At 36.5% G+C, this 13,137-nt stretch overlaps 1 protein-coding gene across 1 annotated transcript; it reads right to left on the reverse strand.

Annotated features, from left to right (window-relative positions):
* Positions 1–8,052: 8,052 nt before the first annotated feature.
* Positions 8,053–10,580, reverse strand: LOC131155105 (polyol transporter 5-like). Its single transcript, XM_058108034.1, has 3 exons — positions 10,248–10,580; positions 9,602–9,948; positions 8,053–9,332 (listed from the first exon to the last, which is right to left on the reverse strand). Exons 1-3 carry the CDS (start codon positions 10,393–10,395, stop codon positions 8,223–8,225), a joined length of 1,605 nt encoding a protein of 534 aa, XP_057964017.1. The 5' UTR covers positions 10,396–10,580; the 3' UTR covers positions 8,053–8,222.
* Positions 10,581–13,137: the final 2,557 nt, after the last annotated feature.

The raw sequence follows: 13,137 nt of genomic DNA on the forward strand, positions 1-13,137 counted from the left end.
TTACATTTGATTCAAAATATTGAATGTAATGAAAATTATATATTAAAAAACAGAATCCATGATTTTATTTGACCAAAGAAAAAATAAAACAAAATGAAAATTCATTTTTACTATATTTTTTCTTTATATTAAATATTACTAAAAATAAAAAAAATATTTTAGTATAAATTTATTTAACTTTTATTCATTGGTTTGGCATATTTTTTATTTTCTATCTCATTTTCCTTGATAGCTAAATATGTTTAAAAAATAAATTCTTTCAAATTTTTTTCTTTCCTTTTCTGATTGTTTTGCAAATTTCAAATAGAGTCTTGATAATTTGACTTGTAGTAAAGTTTGTACTGCTCTGTTCGATATGAAATAAGAAATTAAGATATGAAGATCCTCTATGTAAAATTTGAGAATAGTTAAATTTTATCTATTTTTTTATGGATTTATAAAAAAATTGTTATCTTGTTATTTACATTATAATAATATATATAGTTGTAAATTATTAAAAAATTTATTAAAATCATTTTATTTATAATTACATTCTGCAAACCTAATGTAATTAGCCTTGATATTTTTCTTTACCTTATTTTTTCTTTTGTTTAATCCAGTTGTACTTCATTGAATTTTTTTAATAAAAAACTTTTTTTATTGATCGATGCCCAATGGGCCTTAGTTGCATAACAAGAATAGTCCATCTTATGTCCTCACCTCTTACACCTTTCTAAAAAATAAAATCTAAAACTTCTAATATAAAAATCAAATATTATTTTTTTAAAAAATTTATTAATTAAGGTGGTAGTACGGGCTGTGGAAGTGCCTCTTACAAGATCGGGTGTTCAAACCCTCCCGGGTTCGTTTCTATCCCTGGATTCCTGAAATTTACCTTCCTTTGAAGTTATGGGGTCGGCTTCAAGGGGCGTGGGATTAGTCACGTGGATCATAAAACGGACACGTGGAAACTCAGTGCGTAATCCAAAAAAAAAAATTATAAATCTAATATGAACTGCATGTGGGTTGCTATCAATTTAATATACACAAGTAGTCCTCTTTGACTCTCACATCAATTGTTTTTCAACACGAACTTATATGTCTGCATACAAATTTCTTCATGGGGTCGAGCTTTTGTGTAGGTCGACCTTTTGTGGCATAAAAAATTTGTCGCCGAAGAGTATGATAATTGAATTTGACACCTTACTCTACATGGCCGCCTCCTTCCTTTTATGAGACTTGCAAGCTGGAATGTTAATTAATTACATTTTTCTTGTAGATAAGATTTCTTTACTTTTAATTAAAGAATTTTCTCTTGTGTGTGTGTGTGTATGTGTATGTATTATATTTGATTGATCTATAAAAGAATAAAAATGAGTAAAATGTAGTTTCACATACTTATCCTTATTTTAATGTTGGTTATTATATGAAAACATGTCTAATTTAAGGGATATCAAGGGTTTTTGGAAAGCTAATTAAAAATTAGAGTTAATTAATTTTAGAGATAATTAAGTTGCATCATTAATTTTAACTACATATTTTGATTAAACAAATTTTAATTTTATTGTTGCATTTGAAAACATGGATTCATATTTTATACTTGAATTTATATGGGTTTAGAAAATATCTAATACAACTTCTTCTTCTTGTTTTTTTTTTTTTGATAACTCGGGAACACCTGCCACCATCATGCCTCATTGGACATCGTGGTGCAGCACTAAACTCAGGAGATGTTTAGCAGACCCCACCACCAACATCCCGGTTGGTATCAGAGCGTTGTTGTTATGATATCAGGTACTTCTTTTGTAAGGTTTGACGTTGTCAAATTTGATGGAACTAGAAACTTCGATTTGTGGTAGAGGAGAGTGTAAGATTTGCTTGTGCTGCAAGGGATGGTGAAGGCCTTGTATGGTGTTCAGCCGAAAGGTATGGATGAGGCAAATTAGAGAGAATTAGAGGAAAAGGTTGTTTCCACATTACGTTTGTGTTTGGCTGATGAAGTGCTCTATCATGTGATGGAGGAGGATTCTCCATGGACTATGTGGCAAAAGCTCAGTACATGTCCAAATCACTTTCTAATAAACTATTCCTTAAGTAGCGTCTTTATTGGCTTAAGATGGTTGAAGGTTCAAACTTAAATCAACACATCAATGCATTTAATCAAATCATAAGTGATTTAATGCGTATTGATGTTAAGTTTGAAGAAGATGATAAGGCTTTGATGTTACTAAATTCCTTGCTAGCAACTCATACTCATGAAAATTTAGTTACCACTTTTATATGGGGGAAAGAGACTCTTAATTTAGAAGAGGTGACAAGTGCCTTGTTCGGTTTTCATCAATGGTTGAAAATCTACGATGAAAACTCACACGGAGAAGGACTTTTGGTGAAAGGTAACTATGAGCATGGGAAAGGAAAATTCAAAAGTAGATCAAGTCAAAAATCTCATACTTAATCCAAGAATAAAAAGGATATCTGGTGTTATAAGTGCGGTAAAAAGGGGCATGCTAAATCGGAGTGTCCATATTAGAAGAAAGGAAATGCTAAAAATCATGAAGAGACTTCAAAATCAGCGAATGTGATTCAAGAAGAAAATTTAATTTGCAGTGATGGTGATGTACTTTTAGTTTCGTTGGGGTTGGATCACCTTACGGACTCATGGATTTTAGACTCGGCATGTTCTTACCATATGACTCCAAACAAGGAGTGGTTCAGAACTTACAGTTTGATAAATTCAGGTTCAGTTCTTATGGGTAATGATGTTTCTTGTAAGATCATTGGCATTGGAAATGTTAAAATTAAAATGTTTGATGGAGCTGTGAGAACCTTGAGAAATGTAAGACACATACCGGAGTTACGGAAGAGTCTAATTTCACTTGGTACCTTGGATTGAAATGGATTCAATTACAAGTCCAAAGGTGGGGTTATGAAAGTATGGAAATGTAATCTGATGGTGATGAAAGAGCAAAAGTTAAATGGGAATATTTACACACTGCAGGGAACTACTTTTGTAGGTGGAGCTGCAACTGTAGATACTGGATCTGATGAAACCGTCTTATGACATATGCGCCTTGAGAATATGGGAGAATATGGTATAAAAGAACTTCATAAAAGGAAACTCTTGAAAGATATGAAAACATGTAAGCTGAATTTTTGCAAGATTTGTGTTCTTGGGAAATAAAACAATGTAAAATTCAAATTAGCTATTCACAAAATGGAAGAAATTCTTGATTATGTACATTCTAATGTTTGGGGTTCAGTTAGAGTAGCATCAAGAGGTGGACATATTTATTATGTGAGTTTTTTTGATGATTTCTCATGAATAGTCTAGGTATACTTCATACGGCACAAGTCTGATACGTTTGTCAGGTTTAAGTTGTGGAAAGCTGAAGTGGAAAACCATACGGGAAGGAGAATCAAATGTCTTAGGTCAGAAAATGAGACTGAGTACACTAATTCTAGGTTCATGGAATTTTTTGAGCAGTAGGGCATTAAGAGACACTTCATAGTTCACCAGACACCTCAGTAATATGGTGTGGCTGAAAGGATGAACCGAACTCTAACTAAAAAAGCTAAGTGTCTCAGGCTTAATGTAGGGCTACCGAAGAACTTATGGGCGAAGATAGTTAGTATGACTTGTTTTTTGGTAAACCGATCACCAAGAGCATCATCACTAAAGGGGAAAGTGGCAGAAGAGGTATGAACAAGAAATGTAGTAGACTATTCCGGATTAAAGGTATTTAGTTGTCTAGCCTATGGTCACGTGTCTAGTGAGGAGAGATCGAAGTTTGACGCAAAGTATAGACGTTGCATCTTTTTGGGATATCAAAAGTGTGTGAAGGGGTTCAAGGTGTGGGATCCAGTGGCAAACAAGGTGGTGATCAGTAAAGATATAGTTTTCGATGAGAAAGTTATGGTGAAACGTACTCAAGAATGTAATGAACAGAAATAGGAGCCAGAAAACTAGAGTAGAAATGAACACGTTGTGCAGGTGGAGTTAGAAGCTCAGGACAATGACAATGATCTTGGTCCTTTGGTTGTAGGGAGTTCTAGCTCGAGAAACCAACAAGTTGACAATGTTCCTATACGGAGATCTAGACGTACTATTAGACCACCACTAAGGTATGGATTTGAAGAGTCAGTGTCTTATGCTTTTCGTACTAGTTGCAATGATCAAACTACATTTCAAGAGGCAGAACACGACCAGGATAAAGGTAGGTGGATGAGTGCAATGATTAAGGAAATGGAATCATTGCATAAGAATCAAACTATGGAGTTGGTGGAACTTCCATATGGGAAGAGGGCGATAAGTTGCAAATGGGTATATAGGAGGAAGGAACCAATTTTAGAGTAGGAAGGAAAAAAATTCAAGGCACGACTAGTGGCAAAAGGATACTCATAGAAAAAGGGAATAGACTATGATGAAATCTTTTCACTTGTGGTCTGACACAATTTTATCAGGATAGTGTTGGGGTTGGTAGCTCATTATGATCTGCATTTGGAACAAATGGATGTGAAGATGACATTTCTTCATGGTGACTTGGAGGAACATATTTATATGGTAGATTCGGAGGGATTCAGTGAACCAGGGAAAGAAAATTTAGTTTATAAGTTGAAGAAATCTCTTTACAGGTTGAAACAATTTTCGAGATAATGGCACAAAATATTTGATTCCTATATGATCAAGATTGGTTAAAAAAGATGTGAGTATGACTTCTGCGTGTATGTGAACAAACTTGATGATGGTTCTCTTATTTTCTTGTTATTGTATATCGATGACATGTTAATAGCTGCTAAAGATTTAACCAAGGTAAATCAGTTAAAGGAACTGTTGCATAAAGAGTTTGACATGAAAGATTTTGGTCCAGTCAAGAAGATACTTGGGATGAAGATTCGCTGAGACAGAACTATAGGGAGGTTGTGGTTATCTCAGGGTTGTTATGTGGAGAAAGTGTTAAAGAGGTTTAGCATGATTGATGCAAAACTAATATGTACATCTCTAGCAAGTCATTTTAAATTATCTACTGCAGATTGCCCAAGTGTAGATGATGATATCCGGGACATGTCAAAGGTCCCAATGCTAGTGCCGTGGGGAGTTTAATGTATGTCATGGTGTGTACAAGGCCAGACTTAGTATATGCAGTGAGTGTGGTGAGTAAGTTTCTTTCTAATCCAGGTAGACAACATTGGGAAGTCGTCAAATGGATTTATAGATACTTACAGGGTACATCGAATTATGGCATTATGTTTGGAAAGTAACAGGACAGTCCATCAGTTGTGAGGTTTGTTTATGCTGATTATGCAAGGGATATGAATTATAGAAGGTCTACAACGGGTTATATCTTTACCCTTGTAGGGGGACCTATATGTTTAAGGTCCATAGTACAATCCCTGGTGGCATTGTCTACAACCTAAATTGAATATATGACAGTTGCCGAAATTGGAAAGGAAGCCTTATGGCTTACTGGTTTGGTCAAAAAGCTGGGTATATAGCAAGATGAGGTTGTGCTGCATTGTGACAATTAGAGTGCTATTTACTTAGCAAAGAATCAAGTGTACTATGCTAGAACCAAGCATATTGATGTGAGGTTTCATAGGGTTCAGGAGTTGATTACTTTACGTGAACTTATATTGGAGAAGGTTCACACATCAGAAAATGCAACGAATATTTTGACAAAGCCGGTTACTACTAAAAATTTCAAGCATTGCTTGAACTTATTATATGTCTCCAAGTGTTAGAAGGGAGAGAAACCCAATTAAATGTTCTAAGGTCAAAGTAGAGCAATCATATATGCTTTTCAGGTTCTCCAAAGGGGCATATAATTGCCAATATGGAGATTGTTGTATTTTTGTGACTCTCATACTTGGTGGAGTTCATAAACAAAGGAAGAAAAGCATATGTGTGAAGTCACTGGTGCTGTGCAGTAGGCATTTGTCGACGAATGGAGATACCGAGAGCAGATAAAATTCAAACATTCAGAAGTTGTCGACGAAAAGGCCTTATTCGTCAACGACTGGAGATACCGAGAGCTGATAAAATTCAGACATTCAAAGGTCGTAGAAGAATAGGCCTAATTCGTTGACGAATGGACTAGTAATCGTTGACGAATTAACCCTTTTTGTCGACGATTGCTCTTGGGGCTACAAGGATATTTCAAATTTTGAATGTGAACATTAGGACGATTGGGTATATGGAGGGAAGCCTCCGTTGGGTTGTTAAATATGCCATTCTGGGCATATTGTGAAGGAAGCATATCATTGTAAACCATTGTATTGTGTACTTTATTTTTCATAGTGAAACCTTTGCCAATTACTCCCATAAATGTAGGTTTTGATGAACCACGTAAATTTTCTTGTTGATTCTTGTTGTTTTTAGATATATTGCGTGTGTGAATTATATTTTGGTTATTCATTATTTGCTTCGTTTATATATTCCGCTGTGCAATCTCATACTCATTTTCACAACACTGGTAAATTTTGAGTCTGATCTCAAAGGCAACGAACTCGAATTCTTGACCATGTGGTAGACAAGGCACTCACCTTACCACCTGAGTAACCCCAAGGGGGTTAAAATCTAATACAACTTTATATTACATCTTTTTTTACATTCACACAAATTCAAATTGAAGATCTCTTACAAACATAGAATATATGTATTTAACTCAAATAAATAATCATCAAATTCCCATTGTATGTATAATAATTCAAATACATTGTATGTATAATAATTCAAATAGTCTACACGAAATCAATACATAAGTAATAGATATTTTTTTAACTTAAAGATTGCATAAAATTACCTTTATCACCTGGACCTTGACTTAGTAGCAAGGCGGGTTAAAATTTTAGTTTATGCCCTTAAGTTTAAGACTTTTAATATTAGAGGAGAGAGAGAGAGAGAGAGAGAGAGAGAGAGAGAGAGAGAGAGAGAGAGAGAGAGAGAACAAAAAAAGTTGGTTCCAACTTCATACTCTATTTATTAATCTGTTTGAAACCATGTGAATGCTCCACAATTCTAAATCTAAGGGAGATAATAAGAGACTTGGAGATGGTGGAAAATTAAAAGTTGGTTTTCAAACAATATAAATTTATTAGTGTAGATATAGGTGAAAGAGAAAAAGACCATGTATAATTGATTATGGATTGTAATAAAGTACAAACACAAATACTTTTCTTCTTGAAAAAGCTATACCTTAAAAAGGAGGGCTTTTCTTGAGAAAGCTATACCTTTAAAAAAAGGGGAAAGGGCGGGGTTGGGGTGGGGGGGGGGGGGTGTTTGTAAATCCGGACTTTGGCCTAATAATTCATTGTCCGTGTCATGCCTACAAACTTGATAGGATCTGAGATGCGACTTTCTATAAATATTAATAGCGAAAGTAAATAAAATTGCTTGTTATGCTTGATTTTCAGTACGTTATAATATATATATATATATATATATATATATATATATATATATTTGGTTCATTATCACCTTAGGGTTGGATTCCTCCCAGTTATAGAAGGGAGGGGATATGTGGTGGGGGTTGAGATTCGCTAGGAAGAGAATTGTGAATTACACCTCAATTGAGAAAGAAAGACATGCATTTATACTTGTCCCACCTTAGTTGCATTTCCAAATTTAATCCCTAAGGTATGTTGTCGTATGATGAAATGTGGGCTTTTATTCTATTGGCCTTGATTGTACATAATTGGAACTTTTGGCCACAAGCATTGCATGTCAATTGGCAAATGAAAGCCAAATAATAATCATTTAAAGTAGGTTCTCTAATAAATTCTTTCAATATCACCAAGATCACATTTTTAATTGAAACTTTTTAAGCATTTATTGTACGTCGATGTCATTTATTTTACAAACATTTCACCTTTCTTATATGATACTTTCAATAATTATGTCATATACATACTACAATATCTACAAAACAATTGACAAATAAAGGCATGACATTTTTTTAAAAAAATATGATGTTTCTGATAAAGAGTCACATAAGAATAATTATAATAATATTTATTTATTTAATTTTTAAAAACCTATAAATATTGAAGGTATAAGATCACATAGAAAAATCGATCTTCTCAAAAAAAAAAAATTTACTGTATTTAATGATACTTTTTTTTTTTCTAAGGTAATATTTTAAGTAGATGAAAAATCCACATAAAGGAAATAATTCACATGGATAAGGGCTTAATTTCTACAAATTACATAAAAACCTTTTTGAAAAGTCATATTTCCCAGAATACCCCTAAGTAAGAGTAGCCGTTCGTACCAACTGAACCCCACCGGCGTTACCACCCCCACTACTGCTTTGAGTGCTTTCTTCCTTCCTCTCGCCGCTCCCGTACCTATCCATCCACCTGAAATTATTAAAAAGGGTCTCCATATCTTCCAGCGTCCTCCCCTGCGTCTCCGGCAAGAAAGTGAAGAAAAACAGCCACGCCGCCGTCGCGATCCCGGCAAACATGAGAAACGCACCGCCGATCGTGACGGCCTTGTAGAGCGAAATAAAGGTCATGGAAATGACTCCGCTCGCTACCCTGTTCACCGCCACACCAATACCCGCGCCCTGAGCGCGTAGCCTCAACGGCAGTATCTCAGAGGTGTAGACCCACGCGATGGGCCCCAACCCCATCGAGAAAAATGCCACGAAGGACAAAACTGTGGTGATACAGAGCGCTATGGCCCACATTAGCTTCTCCTGCGTGTGCTCAATAACAGTCAACCCAATCCCCAGTAAAGTGAGGGACGTGATCATGCCACCTACGCTCGTTAGAAGCAACGGCCGCCGTCCGATCCTGTCCAGCAAAAACGTCGCCACCAGGATGAACGACGCCTTGGCGAATCCGACGGCCACCGTCGCGAGTAGCTTCTCGTTGTCCTTCGTGATCCCGGCCTTCTCGAAGATTCTTGGGCTGTATAAAACGACGGCGTCTATGCCCGACGACTGCTGGAAGAAGTGAATGCCGATGACGGCGATCAGGACGCGCCGGACGGCTGGCGTGGGGTGGAGGAACATCTCTCGCCACACGCCCTCGCCGTGGCTGCGTTTGGGCACCGGTACTACGTCGCCCGTAGAGGTCTCCGGTATTCTGGCGGCTTCCTTGATGTCGGCGAGTCGGAGCTTGGCTTCCTCCACGGAATCTGAGATTTTGTCTAGAACTCGCGTGGCGTCACCGAGTCGACCCTGCATGACCAGCCAACGCGGCGACTCGGGCATCGTGAGTACGCCGACGGCGAGCAACACCGACGGAATCGCGCCAATTCCGAGCATGAATCGCCAGCCCAGATGAAGAGGAAGCTTAGAGAAAGCGTAGTTTGAAACGTAACCCAATAGTACCCCTGTATTGATGAACACCTGCATTCAACAAAAACATAATTTCTTCATGTTAGCTCCTTGCCCTTCATTTATTAATTCAATATTTACAGGTGAAAATCATAAGATTGTAGAATTGAATGCTTCATAATCGATTCATGCTACGGTTTCAAATTCAAATACATTTTAGAAAAGCATGTTATTATCATGGAGCTGAAAGTGTTTTAATTGCCGGTTGTAACAAAGCACTCTGTTTTTATACTCTGTTTTTTAGAGTATTTTTTCAAAGCCACCAATGAATAGCCGCCTACCTCAGGAAATGAGGTGAGGAATCCGCGGGAAGAGGCCGGAGCGATCTCGGCAGTGTAAACGGGAGCTATCATGAGCGCGTAACCGACGCCGATGCCGGCGACGAATCGGCCGACCATGAGAAAAGCATAGTTGGTGGCGAAGCCCATGAGGAGAGCTCCCACGAAGAAGATGCCGCCTGCTAAGACAATGGTGTAGCGGCGGCCGATCCAGTCGGAGGTGCGGCCGGCGGCGGCTGAGCCGATGAGAGAGTACAGATTGATGATGCCGGAAACTACTTCAATCTGAACGTCGCTGATTTTAAGGTCCTTTTTTATATATAGAGCTGCTCCACTCATCACTCCAATATCTGAAAATTTACAATCATTTAAAAAGTTAAGACGCAGTCTCCAATTTCCCAAGCAAGACTCTAGATTTGTTTTTAAAAAAGAAATAAAAAAAAAACAAAATTTTCAACAGTATTAAAGAGATCTGCTCAGGATTAGAAATGCACGAGGCTTTGGATTGGTGGCGAAGGAAAAAGAGAAACTACTTTTCCAAGAAAATGCTTTCTGGGAAAAGAAAAAAAAAAAAATCCATTTTCTGTCACTTCTCAGCTGCAAGGAAGAAGATAAGATGGAAAGAACTGAAATTTGAGCTTGAGCTGACCATAGCCGAGCAGGATGGAAGTCATGGAGGCTAAAATGGCACAAGCAAAAGCAAACTTGTTCCTTCTTGGTTTCTTCGCCGGATGACACTCGAAAGAGGCGGGAATATCGCCGGCGACGGCATTTTTCTCAGTTTTCTGGTCAGCCATGAGAGAGAGAGAAAATGAAATGGGTGCTGTCTGGCTCCAGGTGAAGCGAGTAGCAAAGTAGGAGCAATGGCATGGAAAAGGAAACAAGGGAGGAGCTTAAATAGACTAGCGCTTACGTCATCATTGGACCGGAGGGAGAAGATAGTTTCACTCAGAGTCACGGAACTTCATTATCTTATTATGTTATTTTTAAAAATTCATACAACATAATCTATTTATGTATTTATTATTATTATTTTAGAAAACATACGAGTATGAGATTTCTACTTGTTTCATAATAAAATTAATTTAAAATTTTGATAATTTGGTCAAATTTTAACAAGTTAACATGTTATCATATGATGTAAATGTTTGTGTTTGAAAAAAAAAATGAGGTCACTTAGCTTATTTAGGGTTAAGTCAAGTAAGCTGATAGTTTATAATTAAAGAATAGTTCACGTAACTAATATTACAAAAATACCAACTAGTTATATTCATTTTAGTCGATCACACAATTATCATTGTCGAGTATAAACAAGATGATGCATGTGTGAAATTTATGTATGTACAATAGACTAATCTACACTCTTAATCTTCTTACACTTCTACATTGACTTACGCATCAAAGGTTGTTGCCAAATCATTCTCTAACTACTTTTATTTTATAGGATATTAGCTTAAATCTCAAATTTAGTTTTCGCAAACCTACCTATGATACTAGGCTCAGATTCTAGGTTATCAATTGAATAGGAGCTTATTAAAATTTTTTGAAGTGAGATTGCAAATTCGAGTTAATATCATCGCATAAAAGATAGAAGCTCTTGGGAAAAGGAAGAAAAAACCATTCGCTATCAAGAATTGAGTTGCCAAAACTTGTGTTAGTTTGGGTATGAATCCCAAGATGGGAGTGAATTGGCTGAGTATTTTAAAAATAATTTAAGAAATTACAACTTAAAACAATAATCCAATGCGGAAGGAAAGGTAATTGCGAACCTAATCACAGGTTCGGTGCCCACTTGATCTATGCCTACTATTGGGTGGTTTAGGGTATTCTCAACCCCAAAAGCTAGCTTAAGGGGTGAGGTTTTCCATTACACTTAACAACTGACCAGCTCCTTCCACAACCGATGTGGGATAACTCAACACCCACTCCCCAAACAATCTTCCTAAGTATTCCACTATTAAAGTTCATAATCCAATGCAAAAGAGAGAGAAGATAGAGAGAGACAGATTGCAAAGAGGGAGAGAAGGCTGCACACAGCAAGCCAAAATTCAATAGTCTGAAGTAATAACTACAAAGAGAGTAAATACATAATAAAAATAAATCTAAACCTAATATATATGTAGTGTCCTGACCCACCAAGTCGGCCCGGAGTAGTAGAAAAATAAATAAACATTCTATGATACCACACATACACAGATATACAGGAATGCAACCCGCCCTAACTAGGGAATCCCAGGTGCACCTACCATTACTGGAAATAAAACCATACAACGGAAGACTACTAAAACATCAATATTCTTTACCAAAGTTCTAATTATTACCCAATATATAAATACCACTATTTGTCTATATATTACAATCCTCAAAGCAATAAAATAGGATAACTGGTATCTCAACAGCATTGATAACTTCTCCCAAAAATCTAATTCTTGCCTTAAGGCAAGCTAGGAACGGTTACCTAAAGGACCTGAAAAATCGTTTGTATAATCGGGTGAGACACTTCTCAGTAAGACGAGTTATATTAACATCAGTGTGTGACTGGCATGGGTTCTCGTGTGAAATATAATTCCATCATTTAAATATATATATATATATATATATATATATGGTATTTTAAAGAAAACTGTACTATATTGTTTATCAAAAAATACACAATTGACTAATAATAATGATCGGCTCAATATAACTTATTTATAGTAAATCTTCCCATATATGTATAAAAGACGTAACTTGGACTGCCAAAGTAGTATCCTCATGCTATCACATACTCATACGACATGCTTCCCCTCATTACGGGGTGTGTGGCCCAAAGGTTGGACTCAACTCGTAGCCGGCGGTTCCACAGCTTAGTTTAAACTATCACTGAAGTACAATTGTGTTTACCTATGGTCACCCGGTATACAACGGATGGGCCCCCTCGACAGAAACCTCGGAGTAGCACTGCGGCCCAAGTCTCCAATCTACTTATCACACCTCCATGCCCATGCGATTGCACTCGCTACCACATATAGCTACGGTACCATGCTCACAATATCACATATCGCAAATCCACAAGGTTTTAGAATCATATATGACAATTTATGTAATAAAAACTGTATTATAACTCATTTCATATAAAACTGTAATTCATTAAAACCCAGCCCCCGACCATCATATCAAACTCGGCCCATGACTGTAATATCAAAACTTGGCCCTCGGCCGTTATATCATATACAATGTAAAAACCAATTAAAACACTATGTTCACATATTCCATTTGAAACTGTTCCTATGCCACACAATTTTCATTTGTTAATCATAAATAAAATAACCTAACTGGGAAAAACATAAATTGCTTAAAATAGGGTCTGAACATGTCCAAGGTTTTATTTAACTCAAAATTCATATTTAATAGAAAATAGGAGTTGATCAACCAACCACAATAATTTTCTCCAAAAACATATGCTGCATTTTAATCAGTCCATATTTCATAAAAAGTTGACCTAATATAATCCCCTAACCCGACTTACAAGAAAACCCATTGAAACCCCCAAAATCCAC

The sequence above is a fragment of the Malania oleifera genome, chromosome 5 (assembly GCF_029873635.1).
Source record: "Malania oleifera isolate guangnan ecotype guangnan chromosome 5, ASM2987363v1, whole genome shotgun sequence".
In the NCBI taxonomy this organism is placed as follows: Eukaryota; Viridiplantae; Streptophyta; class Magnoliopsida; order Santalales; family Ximeniaceae; genus Malania; species Malania oleifera.